Genomic DNA, 24356 nt, shown 5'->3' on the forward strand with positions numbered 1-24356 from the left:
AATTTTCACTTCCACAAACTATTCATATATGCATTCCAGCTCAAATGAAATAATTCTCCCCTGTGTTCCAACAGTATTCTCAATTACAAGGCAACTTTTTTGTGTGGTGCTTAAACAAAATAGCTGACACATTTACTGTATCCAACAGCTGCATAACTTAATTTTGAATCTCACAGGAGCAATTGATCCTAGAGTCACTGAACTGTAAGCGTGTCTGAGCTAGGATGGTGCTTGAATTTGTTTCCTTTTGCTTTCCTTTTTACTTGTAAAACCTTACTGTTGCAAAAAAAAAGCTTACTTTACCAATGATAGTAAAAATATACAGTAAGTTCCTTAATTGAATAATAAAATGGAGATACTTTCTAAATGAGAAACAGCAGGTCATAGAAATGTTGACTTTTTTTCCATAAAAAAAGGGGACATACACAGTATATTTAACCAAATATTCTAACTATGGAGAAGTGGCTTTAAGAAAACAACTGTACAAATATGCATTACCTTTACTGACCTCTACTTCTGAAAATGCTTGCTGCCTGGTATTTACTTGTATTTTTATTTTTGATTTCTTTTGAACTACTTACATAGCGCTGACATCTTACGCAGTGCTTTGCTGATGTATTAGGTTTAAACTTTCAAAGTCATGGGGGTTGATTAACAAAAGGCAAACAGGCTGTTCACTTTTGTAAGGAAAGTTGCACTTTGAGTTTAGTGAACGCAGTGACAAAGAAAAGAAAAAAGAGAAAAGAGAGAAATTTGACATATCTGTGAATTCCATATCTTGGAGTACAGTACAGGACACAGGAATCAATTCATAAACCATGGGTTATATACCTATACCTAGGTCAAGATCTAGGGAAGGGAAAGTTGGATGTGTGCCCTAGGTGGATGGGCAAATTAGGGCCTTGCAATTGTGGAATGGGTAGGGAAGGATGCATTTGGGGCTCAAGACAAAGCCCAAGATCTAAAGCGAGGGAGGACATGCCATGGCAAGACAAAGTAGCAGGGGCTCCAGGTAGAGGGGATTAGGAATCAAGGCCTGAGAGCAATAAACTACACCTTGGCTACTTCAGTGGAAAACCCACATAAGGGGAAAAAAACAGTCCAATGGAAGACAATTCAATAGCACTTGCAAGAATGTATTTTATTTTGCAGTACAGATCAGACATAGACCTAAAAGTCATACTGAAGAAGGGTGTCAAGGTGTCATGCCTTGGCCCATGGACAATAAAATGTCAGGGAAAACAATTCAGGGAGAATGTAGGCACAGCCTTAAAGTAATTGCAAACCTTAGTCAAGAAATCTGAGCAAAACACATATATGTGTAGTATTTACTTATGTCTCTCCAAAGCTCAAGTGTCATTTTTCTCTGGTGCTTTCTTCCTCTGTTATCAGCATGAGTCACTTCTGAGAATTTTTCATGACACATGATATAACATTTGTGTCGGGGAGGGAGCTCAGCACATAGCTTATCTATTCACAACACAGCTCTTCTTCTGTGTGAAGGGGATATGTGCCCTTTCCTCCAATCAGCTCTCACACACTGTAACTGCAGTCTCTCTGCCCCTCCTCTGTGCTCCTGACAGAGAAATAAGGATTTTAACATGATAATGCCCTTTGAAGGGGTGTAGAGAACAGAGGGCTGTAGATAAACAAGCAAAATCTATGCAGAGACAATTGTTTCATCTCTGTGTATCATCTGAGGCTGTTCACTTAACTTGGTATATGTGAGGGTTTACAACCACTTTAAGGGAGTATGGAGAGCAGCAGTTGTTGAGAACCAGATGCCAGAGATCAGGTTTAGGAGGCCTTGAAGGCCTATGGCCACACATCTCCAAGTTATCACCTCATGTCTCAGGGGATTAGTCCAAATATTCCAGTACCTTAAAATACATTGTGAACAGGAAAATTCTAATGCCAGTAAGATAGGTTTACATGGATGTGTGGATAGGTGGGGAATATTGCCCCCCATGCTGCCGTCGCTAGAAGGGAAGAAAATCCTTAAAAAGGGAGATCTAGCTGCACGTATACAGGAGCTTGTCAAAGCCTAACTGTAAAGTAGACAAATAGCTGGGTCAAAGAAGACCTTGTGGAAGCCTAAATACTGAATTAGTTTATACCAATGCATCTTCTGCGCCTTTTGGTATGTATAGCCTTTTTAAGACAGGGGTTCCAAAGTAGGAGTTGGTATGTCCTTAAAGTATTTTCCTGAGGAGGAAAAGAGACCAACACCAATTTTACCTAAGTGTGCCTCCTGTAAAAGGTAGTATAAGGAAAAGTTCCAGAGGTCCTTTTTTTGAATTGGGGTGTCAGTAGACTACCTCTTTACTTCCAAGTGGGGTGAACATTTAGCACGAGGAATTATTTTTTGCAGCTCAGAAGGGAATTAAGGGGAGAGGTGTGCCACAATCAGTAAAAATGGCAGTAGACAAAGCTTGTGTCTGAAGGGGGCAAATGGTTTATATCCGTAAAGTAGGGGGATACCCATTCCAAGCAGAATTGTGAATTTTGGTAATGGGGTCTGAACCTTCTCCCCTCATTAGCTACCTCAATGTGTTCATTAAGATATTGCCAAAAAGAAGCTCACCTTAAGGGACATATGCAAAAAACAACTTTCCTGCACCAAATCAGTCACCCAAGCTTTAAGCCATAGGGTGCTGTGCATATGTACAGAAAGTAAAGAGATTTTGGAGATGATTAATCACATTCTCCGTGGCATCTACACAGAATAATAGGGTCAAGGGCAAGAACTGTAATTTTCAACAAAGATTAGGATTATCTACATCAGGCTAAAATGTATCGTGAATTTCTCAAGCCCAGGTACCCATAGTTTGAACCACTGCTAAGGTGACTGTGGCAGGCTGTAGGATCTGCCAGCACAAAGGAAGTTTTTAGAAGAGTCTCCAAATGCCTATCCACTGAATCTTTAATGGAGGTACTACCCTGAATAAGAATGGTAGCTTGAGCATTCAGGGCAAGAATGTTCATGTCCACAGTGAGGATAAACCAAATTTTGTTAAAGTCTGCATCCTTAGGATACAAGGCTTCAAAGTTGTAAGGAGGGGGAAAAAAGCTCTCCAAGTTTTGCCAATAATTATATAAGGCTCAATCTGTCAGATTTACAGTAGGAAAGGGTTTTCTACAAAAGGTCCTCTTTTTTGAGCATTTTCAAAAATAGAGCTGTGCAGCACGAGGCATATCTATCCAAAATTAGGACGCATTGCCTTAATTGGTCCACAGTAGTCAACATATGGTGAGAGGGTAAAGAAGTAACTTCTGTAAATTGTGGTGGAGAACAATCTCCTCCACCACAATATCTGTACTCCCCTTGGTTCTTGCCAAAGCGTGTGAGATAAGACTGAAAAAATAATCAGGAGCAGGTGAAGGCAATAGAGCACTTGTGGTTAATAGCCTCTTTTGAATCCAGAAGCAGAGATAGCCTCTGGCATAGGTAAGACATCGTGGCTGTAAATTCTGCTGTACGCCTGTAAGGGAATGGGGATGGGACTGTGTTGGTATTAGAATGTGCTCTGGAACAAGGGAACCACTTGGAACTTGGAGTTTCAGGCAAGCCTGCAGCTGACTCACCATCCTCTGTCCTGTGTGTTCCCACTCTCAATTGCCTGCTTCAGGGTAGTCACAGAGTAGATGTGGATTGGGGGGGGGGTTCAGCATGTCCAGCATGAAGGAATCATTGCAACCCAAGAGCTAACTGAGTTCCAACTGCTGTGTCCTAGATGAATCTGGCAACAGGCAGTGTGGCAAACAATCAGCTTGCGCTGGAAGCCGGAAGTATGCAGCTACAGTGCCTTGCAAAAGTATTCGGCCCCCTTGAACTTTTCAAACTTTTGCCACATTTCAGGCTTCAAACATAAAGATATAACATTTTAATTTTTTGTGAAGAATCACCAACAAGTGGGACACAATTGTGAAGTGGAACGAAATCTATTGGATATTTTAAACTTTTTTAACAAATAAAAAACTGAAAAGTGGTCCGCGCAAAATTATTCGGCCCCTTTACTTTCAGTGCAGCAAACTCACTCCAGAAGTTCAGCGAGGATCTCTGAATGATCCAATGTTGTCCTAAATGACTGATGGTCAAGGCACTGTAGCTGCATACTTCCGGCTTCCAGCGCAAGCTGATTGTTTGCCACACTGCCTGTTGCCAGATTAATCTAGGAGACAGCAGTTGGAACTCAGTTAGCTCTTGGGTTGCAATGATTCCTTCATGCTGGACATGCTGAACCCTCCCCCCCCCCAATCCACATCTACTCTGTGACTACCCTGAAGCAGGCAATTGAGAGTGGGAACACACAGGACAGAGAATGGTCAGGCTGCAGGCTTGCCTGAAACTCCAAGTTCCAAGTGGTTCCCTTGTTCCAGAGCACATTCTAATACCAACACAGTCCCATCCCCATTCCCTTACAGGCGTACAGCAGAATTTACAGCCACGATGTCTTACCTATGCCAGAGGCTATCTCTGCTTCTGGATTCAAAAGAGGCTATTAACCACAAGTGCTCTATTGCCTTCACCTGCTCCTGATTATTTTTCCAGTCTTACCTCACACGCTTTGGCAAGAACCAAGGGGAGTACAGATATTGTGGTGGAGGAGATTGTTCTCCACCACAATTTACAGAAGTTACTTCTTAGGACAACAATCAGTCATACACTGCACAAATCTGGCCTTTATGGAAGAGTGGCAAGAATAAAGCCATTTATCCATAAAAATTCTCATCTAAAGTTTGCCACAAGCCACCTGGGAGACACACCAAACATGTGGAAGAAGGTGCTCTGGTCAGATGAAACCAAAATCGAACTTTTTGCCCACAATGCAAAATGATATGTTTGGGGTAAAAGCAACACAGCTCATCACCCTCAACACACCATCCCCACTGTCAAACATGGTGGTGGCAGCATCATGGTTTGGGCCTGCTTTTCTTCAGCAGGGACAGGGAATATGGTTAAAATTGAGGGGAAGATGGATGCAGCCAAATACAGGACCATTCTGGATGAAAACCTGTTGGAGTCTGCAAAAGACTTGAAACTGGGACGGAGATTTATCTTCCAACAAGACAATGATCCCAAACATACAGCAAAATCTACAAAGGAATGGTTCACAAATAAACGTATCCAGGTGTTAGAATGGCCAAGTCAAAGTCCAGACCTGAATCCAATCGAGAATCTGTGGAAAGCTGAAAACTGCTGTTCACAAACGCTCTCCATCCAACCTCACTGAGCTCGAGCTGTTTTGCAAGGAAGAATGGGCAAGAATTTCAGTCTCTCGATGTGCAAAACTGATAGAGACATACCCCAAGCGACTTGCAGCTGTAATCGCTAAAGAAGCACTGTGTCACTAGCCATAGAAAAACTTCTGGTAGAGATGTAGAAAAGGACCGTACATTTTGATTAGGTAAATGGTATAATAATGTTACCCATATAGGACCCTGTGGCTAACTACATTTGCTGGACCATGCACATGAATATAGGTGGCAGACCAAGCACCACTTTTGTCAGTCACCTAAAGGTATTGTCATAACCCCATGGTCTATGAATCGATTCCTGTGTCCTGTACTGTATGATAAAGATAAACCAGATGCAGCCAGTGAATGATGCTTCTTTCAGAGTACACTATCCCATGAGGGAGGATTGGTAAGCTGCAATACAGTAAACTTTTGTTTTCAAGTTTGGATACCCTTTAACCTTCTCCCTGCCATGAGACAAAGTCCACCTATGGGATGTGTTTACGTGTTTATCTTCCACAGCTTTTTCAGTAGTGCATAAGTACTCTGTTGGCAGTTTGTACAGAGAAGCTGATACTTTGTATGCCTTACTGGCTATACTGTTTTTAGAACTGCATTCACCCATATGTAATTACAATGCTTAATTACCCCTTTCTGGACACCCTTTCATGAGTAGTTTTGTGCAAGAGTTATGAGTTTACTGTTCTTGCTTGTTGCATACTTGATCCAGTTCAGTGGCTCTGTGTTTCTTCTACGCCACAAGACATATACGCCAATTTCTCCAGCTAGACATGAGTTACTCCAATATTAGACTTTGGGGGTTAAATTATGAAAAATTACGAAAATAAAATATTTAAAAAGTGGAATTGTTTTCAACAGCAACCAGGTTTCACTTTTCTTCTTAAGAAAAAAAAATCAACACATTTATTTTAGGCTTTTTTTTATGTTCTCCAGTTTTAATGAATCAGCCCTTTGATATGTATTATTGTTAGGAAGTGTGGTATGAACTCAACATCACCATGCTCCTTACAAACATTTAAAGAAGTGCCACAAAACAGACCTTGTTCTGAGTGACCAGCAAGCTAGTAATCACTGTCACCAAGGGAACATCACTGTCCACCACTGTCACCAGGGGCATTTCAGTAACCACCACTGACACCAAGGGAATTGACTACCACTGTATCAATGCGTATTCTACTAACCACCACAGCAACATAACATTTCTACACTGATTGCATTAAAATGCAAGGACCTTTCATATAGCAGAGTATCTGGGAGCAGAGGCAACCGTGTTGTACCTGCACATTTCTTATATTCATGATCTAACCACCACTAAAAAAGGTACTTTTATTAAACAGTGAAAGAAAAAATCTAATTATAATACACAATAGCAATGGTCTATAGTGGTTTTATTGTAGTTCTACACTAGGCTTTAGGGGGAAAAGCTGGAAATGAAAATGTTTTAGCTACCCATAGCAATCAATCATTTGCTGTAATCATTCCATTGGGGCAGGCAGCTAGCACATTTGTTTTTATGAAATACATATATATCTTCTTTAGAAAACAACATATATGGTCTGCTGCTGTTAAGCTTTGCTTGGGGGCTGTATGGTAGCAGTCCATCTGCAATTATTGAGAAATCACTTTTACCACTATAAATATTACAAATACTTTAGTGGTGAGACTATGTGACAAATGTATTAAACAGCTGGAACGTCTACCAGTGACATACCAAACTGTAGAGCTATATGTACATGTATGTGCATGCCTTTATTGCTGACTACAAAATAATATTTACCCAGTGACAACTATAAAATAAAAATGCCTAAGAATAATCCATATCCATGTCTATGGTGCGTTATACATTTAAACATTCGTTTTTTAGACTGAGTGACCTGGGACTGCTATGCATAAAAATGCATCCAGGAGATATTTTGTATCACATAGATTGTATGCATAAACTAAATTAACACTTAACAGTAGAGTGAGTGGCTCAACACTGCTTAAAGCCCAAATGAAGTACTATTTTATCAAAGTCTGACCTATTGCTCTGCTATCAGCAAAGCTCTTGCTCCATGCAGCCAGCTCTGGCTCTGACTCAGTAAGCCACTTGTTGAACCTCTGCAGATCACTGCTTTGACTCAGAGAGATAAAGTCCCACTCTGTTTCATGCTGGCAGGACACAGGCTTTTCCACTCAGGTTGCGGTTGCTTTAGAAAGAAACTGTAAGACATTGAACACCTTTTGTTTAATGCACCTGGAAGGTATTTAGCTAATTTAAAAGGTTTAGTTGGGATTTAAGAAAAATACCACTGCCTCTGAGAATGAGAGTTCTAGCTTTTTTTTGGGGTTGGTATTAATGAGTATTTATGTTTTTGGAAAGCAACCCTATACATCAGAAATATTATTCAAGGTTTCAGCTGCATTTGTTTTTTGTTTTTTTATTCAATGTACAGTTAGCTGACAATTTACATTTAAAATAATTTTCCCAAAATACTTACGTAATTCTGCATCAAGTCAGGATGGTTTCTTTCAATCCCATCATCCAAAATAGTAACCACAACATTCTTCCCAGTATATCCCCTCTTCCAGGCACCCACAATGTTCATGTCAGATTGACAGTGATGGGCATTGTCACTGCAGTGCTGCAGAAGAAGCAAAAATAAAGATTTTAGTAACTTGACCTGAACATCAAAAGCCTCAAAATGATAAGTTATAATGAAACAAATATATAAAATCTACTGTATATCTCATTTAAGTTATAAGAATATTTTTACTTTATTTTGGGCAATATTAATTAGAGACAGCATGCACAGGGCCGTTTTTAAGGCAGGGCAAAAGGGGCCGGTGCCCTGGGCCCTGTCATTGTTGCGCGGCCCAAAGCAGCTGCCTCATACTTGCCAACTATCCTGGTTTAAATTCCCTCGTCCTGTGCTCCCAATATCTGTGTGCTGCTACTAATGCTGCCCAGCTCTGCCCTATTGTTGTGTAAGGATGACTCACCTGCAGACCCTGTGTTTACATGTACATTACCAGCTTTCATATGTAAATAGCGGCGGCATTCTTATGTAAATAGGGGCCAGCCGGCGTCATTCATATGTATATCATGCCCCCCTGAGGTCATATCCACAGTAATCTCTAGCAACCGATCAACAAGCAGAAATCATGTGCTGTAACCTCTAGCAACTAATCAGTGAGCCGTAATGTGTGCTGTAACATCTAGCAACCAGTCAGTGAGCGGTAATGATGCAATGTAACCTCTGGCAACCAATCGCAATAGCTGCCTGATCTGATTCAGTAAACTGATTTTGAGTCTAGCTGCTATTTATTGTATGTCTCAGAGCAGGTGGAGAGCAAAACTGCATGGGGGGGGGGGGCAAGAAAGGTTTTGCCCAGGGTCTAATCAATATTAAAGACTGCCCTGAGCATGCATATCATTCAGCCAAAGATGACTTTAGACACTGGTTTTGGCAGCTGCAGACAAAACACAGAATACAACACAATTTACCGGATGTTCCTCCTCACTAAGTACAAAATGCAATTGATTTTCTCTCCTCACTCAGCTACAAAGAAGCTGAGAAAAATCTTGTATTACTACAAAGCCTTTTTCCAATTTATTGAATATAATCTAAAGATAAAATTGGCAATGGAATTGTAAACATAAAGAAAAGTATATAAGAAACTTAAAAAAACACACCACACTCTCAATTATATTTGTTTCTTTCTTCCTAAAGGATAAGTGTTCTTCCTTCCCTGGCATGATCTAAAGTGTATATAAGCTATGGTTTGTTGCTCTGCTGCATATGCTGTGCCAAATCTCTCAAATGTGATACTGATGATAAATAGGGATATAATTGCAGTTTGAGGCGAGACAGGAGTTGCCTCAAACTCTGTTCATGGACCGGGTAAACTAAATACTCAGACTTGGTCATGTTAGCCTGGCCAAACCTCCTGCTGCAGCATGTTGCTGCTACTCATTCACAAAAAATATAAACCTTAAAAAAATGCAGCGATAGTTTTTGACAAGTCCTTTACTAAAATAAAAAAATTGAGGCATCTGATCCCGTTGCTTCTCTCTCATCAAATTAAATCTTCGGTCCACGTCGCTAGAATAAAGAAAGAGGCAGGGTCTTCTGGGTGTGTGGAGTGTCCCTTCGTTTACATGTTTCTGTCAGCCAGGAATCCTTAGCTGACAGCTGAATGAGCAGGCCAGGTATGAGACACTGGTTGTTAGGATTGTGACAGTTGCTGGCTTCCTAGCAACCAGTAGTCCTGAGCTGGAACTGTCACATTTAGCAGTGGTAGTAATACCGCTGTTAAATATTTCAATTCTAATTTTGTGCATTCATTAAATATCAAATGGCTAGACCATAAGATAATTACCAAATGTATTTTTTTTATGTGAATTGACTTTAATGTGATATCACATTTGTTACGGTATTTACAGCAGACAATTACTACATTGGTGGAAATTACTGCAAATGTGGTATTTAACAGTAGTGAATTGACATTTTAAGTATCACATGTCATATAAAATACACATGTCACATGCAATAAACAGTAGTGCATCAATAGTGCATTGATTGAACTTTGTATAATGATAACTCTAGGTATACTGTAGGAGTATATTCACCTAATCTTTCCTAACTACAGTTTCATAAGAAAACAATCATACACAACCTTGCTCAATCTTGACAGACCCAACCACAGGGGGAGCATGAATTGACTAGATTGGATTTTCCTGGCCAGTTACAACCCCTCTTCCCTTTCAAGATAATCTGGTACTGGGTAATCTGATAATCTGGTAGATAATCTGGTATAATCTTCTGGCACTTGGGCAAATCTAAACACCATCTTGTACCTAAAGATATCTTTAAACCTTCCGTTTTCTGTTCATACATAATTTAATGATATTGAATAATAGTAAAATTGTTTTAACAGTAGTTATCTCATTATCGCATAACCCAAAAAATAAAAACCATGCACAGGAACATCGACTTTACTACTACATTCATGTAAAGAAATGGCTTCAATTTAAGTCATTTGCTTCTGATGGCCTCTGCAGGAAAATACAGTTTAAAGCAATGCAAACAAAGCACTGGGATTTTATCTCACCATATTTATTACCCCTACTTTATATTGCCAATTGTATTCCAGGTAATAACATGTTGGTTATATGAATTTGCTTGTCAGTGTAAAAAAAAAAAAATCTATTAACCTTGTACTTTAGAGATTTATACTAACATAAAAATGTATCATTCCATTGGTTTCCGCCACCAAATCTGATTGTTTGCAAAAATAAACTGGAGACTATTAAAATTGCATTACAAATGCATAAATTGGTCATTTCAAGCTAAAAAAATATACAGCAATTTCTAAAGTCTCATAGTTTACTTTTCACAAACTTTAAGAATGCAAAATAGCCTTGTTTTTGTGTAAGAATAAATGGGGCTCCCCATAGAACTATGCTGATAGCTCAGAAACCTTTCTGGCTGAAGCGATGGCCCAAGAAGGGATATCTTACAACATACCAAAACCAAAAATATGTTCGGAATGAGGTCTTTGTAACCCTGCCATTACTAGATTTGAATCCCATGTTGGAGCAAAAGCCTAGCAAGGGTAGCAACACATGTAGCACCTTGAATGCAGGTACGAATCAGTGAATGGTTATCAAAACTATGTTAAAAAGGAACAGACTGGGCAGAGGCCTTAGTTTTAAATGGTACTAAAGGTTAAGTGCTATTCTACACTCAACTGCAGGAAAGGAAAAAAACACAGTTTACTGAAAAGGCAGATGAGAAGAAAAAAAAAAGACACACCAGCAAAAAAAAAAAGTATTTTTTGTGACATGACAAATCTTGCGGAAAGCAGAGTTACTAGCTTATAAAATGGTCAGAATCCAAAATTTCCCATCTCCCCAGCGACCGAGAAGCAGAATGAAATATTGATCACTGAGACAACAGGCCGGTCTAGTAGAGGCCATGAAGCATCAGCTGACAGAGGTCAATGTACCATACTCTCCAAGGCTCCAAGGCCAATTTGCAGCCATGATAATGACTGGAATGTTCTCAGCCACAATATTATGCAGTAGACAAGTTCAACGTTTCAGCAGAGGAAATACATAGATCAAGGTATACTGATCTCACAGTGCTACCAGAGCATCAGCTGCATCTGCCATCTGGGCCTGAGTTCAGGAAACAAACCTGTCTAGCTTCTTGTTGACCCAAGACCAATCCCTGTCTGGATGCTCCCCAACACAGACATAGGTCCTAGAACACCTCCAGATGGAGAGACCATTCTCCTGGGTCCGGACAGCTGTTGAAAAAAAAATCTGCCAGCTAATTTTTCAACCCGGGAATATGTACAGAGCATAAAACTAACTTCACCCAGAACAAGAAAGATTCTACCTTCATCACCAACAAAACACACTAGGTTTTCTACTGATTATTGAAGTAAGTCATTGTTCGATTAAGCCTAGACTGGATGAACAGTCAGGGGGGCCATTGAAGTAACGATAGATGAAATGCTTGCAATTCCAGGATGTTGGTTGGAAGCATAAATTCCTTCAATGACAAACAATCCTGAATGGACACATAATTCAGTACTCTGCGCCAACTCAGAAGACTAGTATTAATCGTGGCAATCTTCTGATATAAAAGAAAAAACACCCTGTATTATATTTTGGATGGAGTCTCATAGTTTACTTTTCACAAACTTTAAGAATGCAAAATAGCCTTGTTTTTGTGTAAGAATAAATGGGGCTCCCCATAGAACTATGCTGATAGCTCAGAAACCTTTCTGGCTGAAGCGATGGCCCAAGAAGGGATATCTTACAACATACCAAAACCAAAAATATGTTCGGAATGAGGTCTTTGTAACCCTGCCATTACTAGATTTGAATCCCATGTTGGAGCAAAAGCCTAGCAAGGGTAGCAACACATGTAGCACCTTGAATGCAGGTACGAATCAGTGAATGGTTATCAAAACTATGTTAAAAAGGAACAGACTGGGCAGAGGCCTTAGTTTTAAATGGTACTAAAGGTTAAGTGCTATTCTACACTCAACTGCAGGAAAGGAAAAAAACACAGTTTACTGAAAAGGCAGATGAGAAGAAAAAAAAAAGACACACCAGCAAAAAAAAAAAGTATTTTTTGTGACATGACAAATCTTGCGGAAAGCAGAGTTACTAGCTTATAAAATGGTCAGAATCCAAAATTTCCCATCTCCCCAGCGACCGAGAAGCAGAATGAAATATTGATCACTGAGACAACAGGCCGGTCTAGTAGAGGCCATGAAGCATCAGCTGACAGAGGTCAATGTACCATACTCTCCAAGGCTCCAAGGCCAATTTGCAGCCATGATAATGACTGGAATGTTCTCAGCCACAATATTATGCAGTAGACAAGTTCAACGTTTCAGCAGAGGAAATACATAGATCAAGGTATACTGATCTCACAGTGCTACCAGAGCATCAGCTGCATCTGCCATCTGGGCCTGAGTTCAGGAAACAAACCTGTCTAGCTTCTTGTTGACCCAAGACCAATCCCTGTCTGGATGCTCCCCAACACAGACATAGGTCCTAGAACACCTCCAGATGGAGAGACCATTCTCCTGGGTCCGGACAGCTGTTGAAAAAAAAATCTGCCAGCTAATTTTTCAACCCGGGAATATGTACAGAGCATAAAACTAACTTCACCCAGAACAAGAAAGATTCTACCTTCATCACCAACAAAACACACTAGGTTTTCTACTGATTATTGAAGTAAGTCATTGTTCGATTAAGCCTAGACTGGATGAACAGTCAGGGGGGCCATTGAAGTAACGATAGATGAAATGCTTGCAATTCCAGGATGTTGGTTGGAAGCATAAATTCCTTCAATGACAAACAATCCTGAATGGACACATAATTCAGTACTCTGCGCCAACTCAGAAGACTAGTATTAATCGTGGCAATCTTCTGATATAAAAGAAAAAACACCCTGTATTATATTTTGGATGGAATCTAGTGAGGCAGTTATTATATCTCTTCATCGTAGTGGCCTCTTGGCATCCATCGATAAAATGATGCATATTTACTCCTTCCTTTCTTTCTAGGTCAACAGTGATTCTTTGCTTTCCTGTGCTATCAGCTTGTGGCTCTGCCTTTGGCCATGTTCCAAGAGTATTCACAAAGGTCCTCACTCCAGTTTTGGGGTAACTATAGATATTTCAGTAATCAGATATTGGACTCTATTTTTTCATGATACAGACCTTGGAGGACTTCCAGTGGATATATAATCTAATACAGCAATCTGCAGGAGTTAGTTGGTGTTGTGTGCCACCAGCACAGTATACACCTGTATCTACCCTTTATTGCTGTTCTCTAATAGAGCTATCTGCAGGAGTTAGTGGGTTTGTGTGCCTCCAGCACAGCACAATATACACCTGTATCTACCCTTTATTGCTGGTGTTCTCTAATACAGTCATCTGCAGGAGTTAGTGGGTGTTGTGTGCCTCCAGTACAGCACAATATACACCTGTATCTACCCTTTATTAAAAAAAAACTCAAGATACACTATCAATGACCTCCCGATTAGTATATCATCCCAGCGCTCAGACTCCCCCTCCCCCAGCTGCCACTTAAAAAATTAAATATATCTCTCAGAAGGTGAAAAAAGCAAACCTACCACTTACAATGCAAAAAACACCTTGTGGCGCTGTAAAAACTGCCCACTGTAAGTGTTACAGCGCCACAAGGTGTTTTTTGCATTGTAAGTGGTAGGTTTGCTTTTTTCACCTTCTGAGAGATCTACCCTTTATTGCTGGTGTTCTCTAATACAGCCATCTGCAGGAGCTAGTTGGTGTTGTGTGCCTCCAGCGCAGTATACACCTGTATCTACCCTTTATTGCTGTTCTCTAATAGAGCCATCTGCAGGAGTTAGTGGGTGTTGTGTGCCTCCAGCACAGCATACACCTGTATCTACCCTTTATTGCTGGTGTTCTATAATAAAGGCATCTGCAGGAGTTAGTGGGTGTTTTGTGCCTCCAGCACAGCACAGTATACACCTGTATCTACCCTTTAATTGCTGGTGTTCTATAATAAAGGCATCTGCAGGTGTTAGTGGGTGTTGTGTGCCTCCAGCACAGCACAATATACACCCGTATCTACCCTTTATTGCTGGTGTTCTCTAATACAGCCATCTGCAGGAGTTAGTGGGTGTTGTGTGCCTCCAGCGCAGTATACACCTATATCTACCCTTTATTGCTGTACCTGTGCGACTATGGCACCAGGACAGGGTCAGGGGAGCTCAGTTTTTTGTCACCACACCAGTGGGACATGCTCAGGGATGCATGCACTGTCCTGTCACTGTTTGAGGAGGCCACAGGGATGGTGAGCAGTGACAGTGCATGCATCAGTGACACTGTACCTCTTGTCCACCTGTTGGAGCATAAGCTGCATGGAATAATGGACAGGGCACTTGAGGCAGAACAGAGGCGGACTTCCTTGCCTCTCAAGGCCCCCTTTATCCAGACAGTGTTCCTGCTGTCCCACCCATCACACAGGAAGAGGACGAGGAGAGGAGGAGGACGATGATTGTGTCAGCATGGAGGTGGAGCCTGGCACTCAGCATCAGCAGCAGCAGCAGCAGCAGTCTTGTAGGGATGATTTACAGTCCCAAGAAACCAGTGGACTTCTACATGGCTGGGAGGAGGTGGCTGCAGATCATGTTGTCCTTAGTGACCCAGAGGACTCGGGACCGAATGCCTCAACTAACCTATGCTGCATGGCCTCCCTGATCCTGCGGAAGGATCCTCGTATTCTTCGGATCAAGGAGAGGGACCATTACTGGCTGTCCACTCTCCTTGATCCACGGTACAAGGGTAAGGTTGCAGACCTTATGTTGCCATCGAAAGGTCTGCAGAAAGGTCTGTGCAACGCATTCCCAGGGACTGGGAGGTTACAAACTGAGGCTTCAGTCAGAAGGAGCGGTGGAGAAGGTGGCCGTCTGACTGATGCGTTCAGACAATTTTTTAGTCCACAGCCCCAAGGTATGATCGGTCCAGCAACCATCGTCAGAGTCTGATTTACATGGTGCAGGAATACCTAGGGGCAAGGTCAGACTTGGACACCTTTCCCACTGAAAATCCTCTGGCTTACTGGATCTTGAGGATGAATCACTGGCCAGAGTTTGCACAGTATGCAATTGAGCTACTGGCCTGTCCTGCATCCAGCGTACTTTCGGAACGCACCTTCAGTGCTGCTGGTGGCTTTGTAACCAATCACAGGGTGTGCCTGTCCACCGACTCGGTTGATCGACTGACCTTCATAAAGATGAATCAGTCTTGGATCACCACCAGCTACCAAGCACCTGAAGCTGATGTATTCGAATATTGTTTTTTTTAAATATCACATTCCTTCAAGACTGCCTATGCTGATGCTGAGTGACTGTCCTGTTATGTTGATTGTCTATCCTCTTCCTCCTCCGCTGATATCTTGGAAGAACATTTTTGGTTCTGGGTGATGCCACCAGCCCAATTTTTCAGCCCCTGTTTAACCTGGGTGTGTAAATACAATTTTTTGATGCAATGCAATGCTTTGCAGCAGGGCTCATTCCTGCATTACAAATAGAGTATATGGGAGAGGTTGCAGTGTCATGGCACCAGCACCAGTGCCTAAGCCCCAATTTTTCTGCCCCTGTTTAACAGGGGCATGTAATTACACTTTTTGATGCAATGCTTTGCAGCAGGGCTCATTCCTGCACTCCAACTAGAGTACATGGTAGAGGTTGCAGTGTATAGGCCCAATTTTTCAGCCCCTGTTTAACAGCAGTATGTTATACAATTTTTGATGCAATGCTTTGCAGCAGGGCTCATTCCTGCACTCCAACTAGAGTATCTGGGAGAGGTTGCAGTGTTGTGGCACCAGCAAGCAGTGCCTAAGGCCCAATTTTTCAGCCCCTGTTTAACAGGGGCATGTAATTACAATTATTGATATAATATTTCACAGCAGGGCCCATTCCTGTGCCCACCGAGAGTAACTGTGAGGACTTATAGTGTTGTGGCACCAGCACCACCACTACAACCACCAAAGGCCCAATTTTTCTACCACTGTTCAACAATGGCATGTAATTACAATTCTTGATATAATTGTTCACAGCAGGGCGCTCCAGCACTCACCAAGAGTCACTTTGAGGGCTTACAGTGTTGTGGCAACACCAACACCTTAGGCCCCCATTTCTGCAGAGCATATAGGGCAGGCCCCTACTTTCAAACATCCAACTTACCAACGTCTCCTACTTGCAAACGGAAGGAGACAACAGGAAGTAAGATGAAAAAAGATGGACGGCAAAAAAAAATTATACAGGGTGATAACCCTTCCCTATGTTTTCCTAAAAGCTTAAAATTCGATTTTTTGACTGGAGCTACACTTTAAAAATGTACCAGTTCAAAATTACAAACAGATTCTACTTAACACAACAAACCTACACAGTCTCTGTCTTGTTTGCACTGCCTGTATACTCCTGCTCCATGCCTTTCCTTTTTTTAATATGGGTATGGGGTTCCCCTTAATATCCGTACAAGACCCAAAGGGGCTGGTAATGGGCAGGGGGGCTAACTATGCCATTTTTCTCAATGATTTTCATCCATATTGCCAGAACCAGATATAACATTAAAACCGTAAGCAGTTTTCAATGACTTTTTTTCCGTTAAATGTCATTTTCTGCAGGTACTGTTCTAAACAAGGGAAACATGTGCCACTTCACAGGCACACTATAGACACCCCCAGGTACGATATTTAAAGGAATATTTCACTTTTTTTTCACTTTAATCGTCATTAAAATCAGTGCTCCAAAAAAACGGCCATTTTTAAAAACATTTTAGGCATTGACCCATGTCCCCTGGGGCAGGAGCCAGGTCCCCAAACCCTTTTTAGGACAATATCTTGCATATTAGCCATTAAAATTAACACTTTTTATTTCGAACGTTCGAATCCCATAGACTTCAATGGGATTCTAAAGTTCGCACAAATTTTCGGTCCGTTCAAAAGTTCTGGTGCAAACCGAACCGAGGGGGGGGGGGGGTTTGGCTCATCCCTACTCTTGCAACAAGACAGAAACATCTGACCATGTATTGTACACTCCATACTGAATAGAAAGTATTAACTAATATAGCTGGCTGCTTAGCAGATATGAATTTTTTTTTAAAATGCACTATTGCTACTGGTGTGGCCCTCTGCTACAGGTGTGATCATCATGATTATACATGTTTGCCAATTTATCCTCAGTGTTGAGAGTTAGAATGGAAAATTGTGGGTGTACTTGCTGTGTGTTTTTACAGATTTTAATAAAGGTTGTGCAATTATTTTTGTCCTCTTATATGATGGTCTGAAGGAGTATGGAGAATATAACAGTTACTATTTACCTCTGGGAACTTTAAGCTACAACATGCTTTGTCTAATCTTCTTATTCATTTATGTGGTTGACAATGAAAGGTAAATGTATTACCATTTGAGAGTGAATTGTGTTTCTCTGAGGGGCTGAATAAGAGGACATATCACAACCACAAGTCGCGGGAAAGAAAATTGCTTAATTTCCTATCAACACAGACAGTACTGATGGGGGAATCTCTCCTATGGAGCTATTGTGCTCTACCGGCAGGGGGAGCCATCACAGCCAGTAGAATACACAGTGATTATTTCCTGCGGCTATAGTGGCATGAAAAATCGCATGAAAAATCTGACAGGCTGGTTGTACCCAAGTTGATTGATTGATCAGCTTAGGTACAATCAGCCTGCCCCTACATGGTTTAAATCTTAGCCGGTGCCTGCTGAACTGGCCAACATTAAAACTTTGGCAGGCTTTAGATTCACCAACGATTCCCAAAGAAAGCCAAACCCAGTTATCTTATCTATGCCACTTTGCCTCCCTTTACTTGCAGTCACAGGCCATTTCAACTACTTCATGATTATACATTGATTATATCTGGAAAAGCAACAGCATGTTGGTTTCAAATGCATATGTATTATTTCACTCAGTAAGGTAATTCCATGAAAATTGGGGATTCACAAGAAGAGAAAATGTGTTCCGGTATCTGGCAAGGAAGCATAAAGCATAAAGATCTATCACATTAAGTCTGTCTCAAGACTTCAAAAAGCCCAAAAAAAACACAGTGTTAGAAAACTGGACCTACACAAGGCTATTCATCAATGAAAAGCAAGAATGCTGTTCAGCGTGGTCAATAGGGCAAATTAAATGTTAACATGGAGGTTTGGGTACAATGTACTGCTGTGAGATTTTGCAATAAAAGTATAAAACTTTATCATTTACTAGTATTAGGGTAAGGTAGAGGAACTCTTTATAATGTTTTATTTATATAGTGCCAACATATCATGGTTAGTTTTCATAAACCTATTAGGAAGTAACAAACATTTCTTTGTGTAGTTATTGCTTTATTTACAGGCCACTTACATGTTACGTTAGACTTCCCTTCACACAAAGCCCATACAGTTGCTTTAAAGTAGCCAAGTTAACAATGCAGCAATACTGAATGAAAAACATATGGTTGTATAAACATCATATTAGTAATGAGGCTTATATCTTGTTGCCAATGGGTAGATAAGCATATTGTAGTAAAAAAAAAAAGCAATTTTCTAATACATGTGTGCACCCAAAAAGGCACTTTAAAAAACAAACATATCACTGTGGTCAGTTTTGCCCTGCCAGTTATTTAAATGAGCATGGTTTAATAATAATAGCACTGCTTTTGAACATGTCATCACCATGGTAAAATTTATTTAAAAAAAATACAAGAAAAAACATATAAACAGGGTCAAATTAGAAGAAACTGCACATTCTTATTTGCTGTTGAAGCAGATTATAAATGTTCTGTTTTGTTCTGAAATGTTTATACTTGATGGCCCTCTATAGAGCTTGCAAAAAAATAGCCAATGGTTCCAATTTGTTAAATTATAAGAAGGTTGCATGTAGCCAAAAAATCCCTGGAGGTGGGATAAAAGTGCAATAGTAAAAAATAATAAATGTGTTGTCTAATGACCAATTACCAAATTGCAATAATAATCTTAAGGTGAATAATCAAATAAAGTGACTAAGTATACATATAATGTTAGCAACAAAATGTTAAAAGTGAAAACTCAAAACAGTGCATAAGTTTACAATGGTGCCAAAATTGCACCAGCAGAGCAATAAAAATAGAATCAGTCTATAGGTTGCTGTGCTCTATAAAGGTGTCCATTTCCAAACAGCTGTAGGAAGATCGCTCAACCAGATCTGGAGGCCCAGGTCCTCCCTATGGTCCGCCAACAAATGAAAGATCAGAGGAAAACAGTTCTGGAAAAGCTTGATGTTTGATTGTGCCCTTTCTCAGACTGATTGGGAAGAGTGAGAAATCCATAAAAGAATGACAAATATCCATGTCTAGGCAGTATAAGAGTGGTCATTAGCTGTTTTTTGACTCTGGTGGATCTTTCATTTGTTGGCAGACCACGGGGAGGACCTGTGACTCTAGATCTGGGTGAGCGATCTTCCTACAGCTGTTTGGAAATTAACACCTTTATAGAACACAGCAACCTATAGACTGATTCTATTTTTATTGCTCTGCTGGTGCAATTTCCTACAGCTGATTCCTCCCTGCTTAGATTTGCCACACATGCAATATGATCCTATGAGGATCCTTGGTTTTTTTCAATACACAGTGGTGAAGCACAGGTAAGTTTTTTATGAAGACACCATTTGTTTGTAAACGGACAGCTTTATTATAGAGCACAGCAACGTATAGACTGATGCATTTTTTTTTTTGCTCTGCTGGCGCAATTTTGGCACAATTGTGGATGTATGCAATGGTTCCAGTTTGTCTAGCTTTCCTTTGGATTAAAACCTGTTGAAGTTGTAACTTATAATTGTATAACTCATAAGAGGATCTAGCAAATAAACATGCATTTTTACTTACATCGTAGTATCGCTATCAGGGTATTTAGAAAAACTGTAAAAGTAAAGTTAAAGCTTCTGTTTCTTATGGTATGACTTAACCACTTGCTTACTGGGCACTTAAACACCCTTCCTGCCCAGACCAATTTTCAGCTTTCGGTGCTCCCACATTTTGAATGACATGCAACACTGTACCCAAATAAATTTTTTGTCCTTTTTTTCCCACAAATAGAGCTTTCTTTTGGTGGTATTTGATCACCTCTGGGGTTTTTATTTTTTGCGCTATAAATGAAAAAAGACCGGAAATTTTGAAAAAAAAGCATATTTCTTTGTTTCTGTGACAGAATTATGCAAATTATTAATTTTTCTTCATAAATTTTGGCCACAATTTATACTGCTACATATCTTTGGTAAAAATAACCCAAATTAGTGGATATTTTTTGGTCTTTGTGAAAGTTAGAGAGTCTACAAGCCGTGGTGCGAATCGCACAAAATTGATCACATCTGATGTACTGGTGGCCTATCTCGCTTCTTGTGACCCGAACAAGTCAGGAAAGTACAAATATCCCCCAAATTACCCCTTTTTGGAAAGTAGACATTCCATGGTATTTAGTAAGAGGCATGGTGAGGTTTTTGATGTTGTCATTTTTTTCCCACAATTCTTTGCAAAATTGACAGGTGGCACTGATGACAAATGGTACTGATACGTGGCACTGATGACAGATGGCACTAATATGTGGCACTGATGACAGATGGCACTATGTGGCACTGATGACACGTGGCACTGATCACAGATGGCACTTATACGTGGCACTGATGACAGATGGCACTGGGGACAAATGGCACTGACAACAGGTGGCACTGGGGACAGATAGCACTAACAGGTGGCACTGGGGGCAGGTAGCACTGGGGTGGATGGCACTGGGGTGGATGGCACTGGGGCGGATGGCACTGGAGCAGGATGGGACTGGGGCAGGATGGCACTGGGGGAGGATGACACTGGGGCGGATTTTATTATTTTCCACAAAATTGTCATTGTAATAGGTTATTTCTCTCACATGGCATGTGTATACCACAAATGACACCCCCAAAAAAATTCTGCTACTCCTCCTGAGTATTACAATACCACATGTGTGGGACTTTTTCAGAGCCTGGCCACATAGAGAGACCCAACATGCAGGGAGCGCCATCACGTGTTCTAGGAGCATAAATTACACATCTAACTTGTTGACTACCTATTACACTTTTGAAGGCCCTGGAGCACCAGGACAATGACACGTGGCACTGATACATGGCAATGATGACACTTATACGTAGCACTGATGACACGTGGCACTGATGACAGATGGCACTAATATGTGGCACTGATAACAGATTGCACTTATACGTGGCACTGATGACATGTGTCACTAATACGTGGCACTGATGACACGTGGCACTAATACGTGGCACTGATGACAGATGGCACTAATACGTGGCACTAATACATGTCATCGATGACAGATGGCACTAATACGTGGAACCGATGACGCGTGACACTGATGACAGATGGCACGTGACACTGACAGGTGGCACTGATCACAAATGGCACTGATACGTGGCACTGATGACAGATGGCACTAATATGTGGCACTGATGACAGATGGCACTATGTGGCACAGATGGCACTATGTGGCACTGATGACACGTGGCACTGATGACAGATGGCACTTATACGTGGCACTGATGACAGATGGCACTGGGGACAAATGGCACTGACAACATGTGGCACTGGGGACAGATAGCACTAACAGGTGGCACTGGGGACATATAGCACTAACAGGTGGCACTGGGGGCAGGTAGCACTGGGATGGATGGCACTCGGGCGGATGAAACTGGGGCAGATGGCACTGGAGCAGGATGGCACTGGGGTGGATGGCACTGGGGTAGGATGGCACTGGGGGAGGATGGCACTTTTTTTTTACACTCACGGCCGCTGCAGCCGTTCATCTCTCCCCTCTCACACGCTGTCTGTGTAAGGAGGGAGAGCGGCGCTGAGAGATGATCTCATATGTTTACATATGAGATCATCTCACATTGGACACGCCGATCGCGCTGTAAACGGCCGATGTGATTGGCCGTTTACAGCGATCTGTGTTTGCCTGTCTCCGGGGGACGCGGCAAACACAGAACTTCCCCGATGCGTGCCCGCGGCGGCGCGCATTGCGGAAGTAAACAACAGGACGTCCAGGGACGGCCTCCCAGACGAAAGCGCCCACTCTATGGCCGTCTTTCGGCTATAGGGCGGGCGGGAAGAGGTTAAAAGAGGTTAGTTTTAGCATTGCTATTTGCACATACAATATACAGGACACAGTCAGATACAGGCATACCACACTTTTAAGTACACAATGGGGTTTATTTACTAAAGCTGAAAAGTGCAAAATCAGGCTCACTTCTGCATAGAAACCAATGAGCTTCTAACCCCAGCTTGTTCAATTAAGCTTTGGTAATAAAACCTGGAAGCTCATTGGTTTCTATGCCAAAGTGAGCCTGATTTAGCATTTTCAGCTTTAGTAAATAAACCCCATTGTGTACTTAAAAGTGGGGTATGCCTATAGTCATGCAAGCAGCATCTTTGGGGCATGTTTGAAGCACTTTAAAGGGCGCCTCAAAAACACCCCTGTCCATTGAAATGAATAGGGAGCTCATCCAAAGCTCTTCAAATGCACCACAAAATGGGTATTTTTTCCTCTTTTTTAAGTTTTTTTTTAAGGTCATTTAAAAAAGCGCACCGCTAACACCTTATGACGTTTTATGGCCAGTTTTTGAGCGCCTCAGTGTGAAAGGGGTCTAAAAGCAGTCCAATTCATTTGCAATAAATCACATACTGAGGTTGATTTACTAAAGTTAAATATACTGTGCACTGCAAGTGCAGTTGCTCCAGAGCTTAGAAAATGAGGTAAAGCTTTGCTTTGCAAAGAATACCCAATCACATGCAAGAAAAATAAAAAATAAACATTTTTGCTTGCACATGATTGGATAATAAAAATAAGCAGAGATCCTCCTCATTTCAGAGCTTCCCCTTAGATCTAGAGCAACTGCACTTGCATTTGCCTTTAGTAAATCAACCTCTATGTGTCCAATTTTGAGCGTTAATGGTTTAGATGGCTTTGAGATTTTTAGCTTTATCCTCCTGGATTTAAGGGCAAAAAAATGATTGTTTAAAAAATAGAGCCTATAAACGAGTCCTAGATATCAAAGATCTAATCAGACATTTACTTGCTTACATAAATGCTACAATTGGCATAAAATCAGCACATCACAGGTGCAAAGCAAAACAGCTCTCAGTGGTGTCCTTTTATGAAGCAGTGAAATCTATTCACTGCTTCATTCTCCGGCATTCACATAGGAGATCTTTCTCCTCTGTATGCCAGTTTATAAAGCGGAGTAGATCGCTTCACCCTTGGAGGAGTGAAGCGATCTACAAACGCTTCTAACACTGGAGAATGGCCCCTAATACTGGAATCTCGTGAAACTTTACGAGATTACAGTACTAGAAATTCACCGATACACAGAGATGTCAATTTATTAAGCAGTGATAAATTATCACAGCTCAATACACTGACACACGGTGCGATTAATGTTAGTAAAATAAAGCGTCCCCCTACATAATATATACATGAATACACACACATACATTATATATACATGTATATACACACACATACACACACACACATATATATATATATATATATATATATATATATATATACATAAATATGACAGGGGGACATGGTTACAGTGTTGGGGGGTCTGAACGAAGCATAAGGAAGTTAATTATCTTCCTCTTTCCTCCTCAGATCCCCCCACATTCTCTACTCACTCCCCGATTCTCCACCTCTCTGCTGGTGAATCGGGGAGTGTGAATTCAGAATACAGATCCCCAGTGAAGCGCTGAGATCCCAGTTTCATAAACTGGCCGTTGCTGTGTCATTCAATGAGGATTCTCAGTGTGTGGAGATAATCGGCGGGAGAACAAGTTCAAACACTTCTCCCCCGATTATCTCTGGTTTATAAACTGTTTATGGGCTGTGATCAGCGGCGATCCTCTGGATCTCCACTGATCACTGCTTCATAAACGGACACCAGTATGGGGAATTTCCCGTGTCTGCGTCAGATTTACTTTGCTACAGGACTTGATTATCTCTCTTC

General features: G+C 41.2%; 1 protein-coding gene across 4 annotated transcripts in view; it reads right to left on the minus strand.

The window, feature by feature from the left end:
* Positions 1-24356, minus strand: part of PCSK5 (proprotein convertase subtilisin/kexin type 5) — a 628432-nt gene that overhangs the window by 446021 nt on the left and 158055 nt on the right. For all 4 annotated transcript variants that reach the window (XM_077474911.1, XM_077474913.1, XM_077474912.1 and 1 more), the window contains exon 4: positions 7740-7883. In XM_077474911.1, the coding sequence (XP_077331037.1) occupies positions 7740-7883 (144 nt within the window). The remainder of the gene's footprint in view (positions 1-7739; positions 7884-24356) is intronic.

This window comes from Lithobates pipiens, unplaced genomic scaffold, assembly GCF_037356315.1.
Source record: "Lithobates pipiens isolate NorthernLeopardFrog02 unplaced genomic scaffold, aLitPip1_a1.2 Scaffold_13, whole genome shotgun sequence".
Lineage (NCBI taxonomy): Eukaryota > Metazoa > Chordata > Amphibia > Anura > Ranidae > Lithobates > Lithobates pipiens.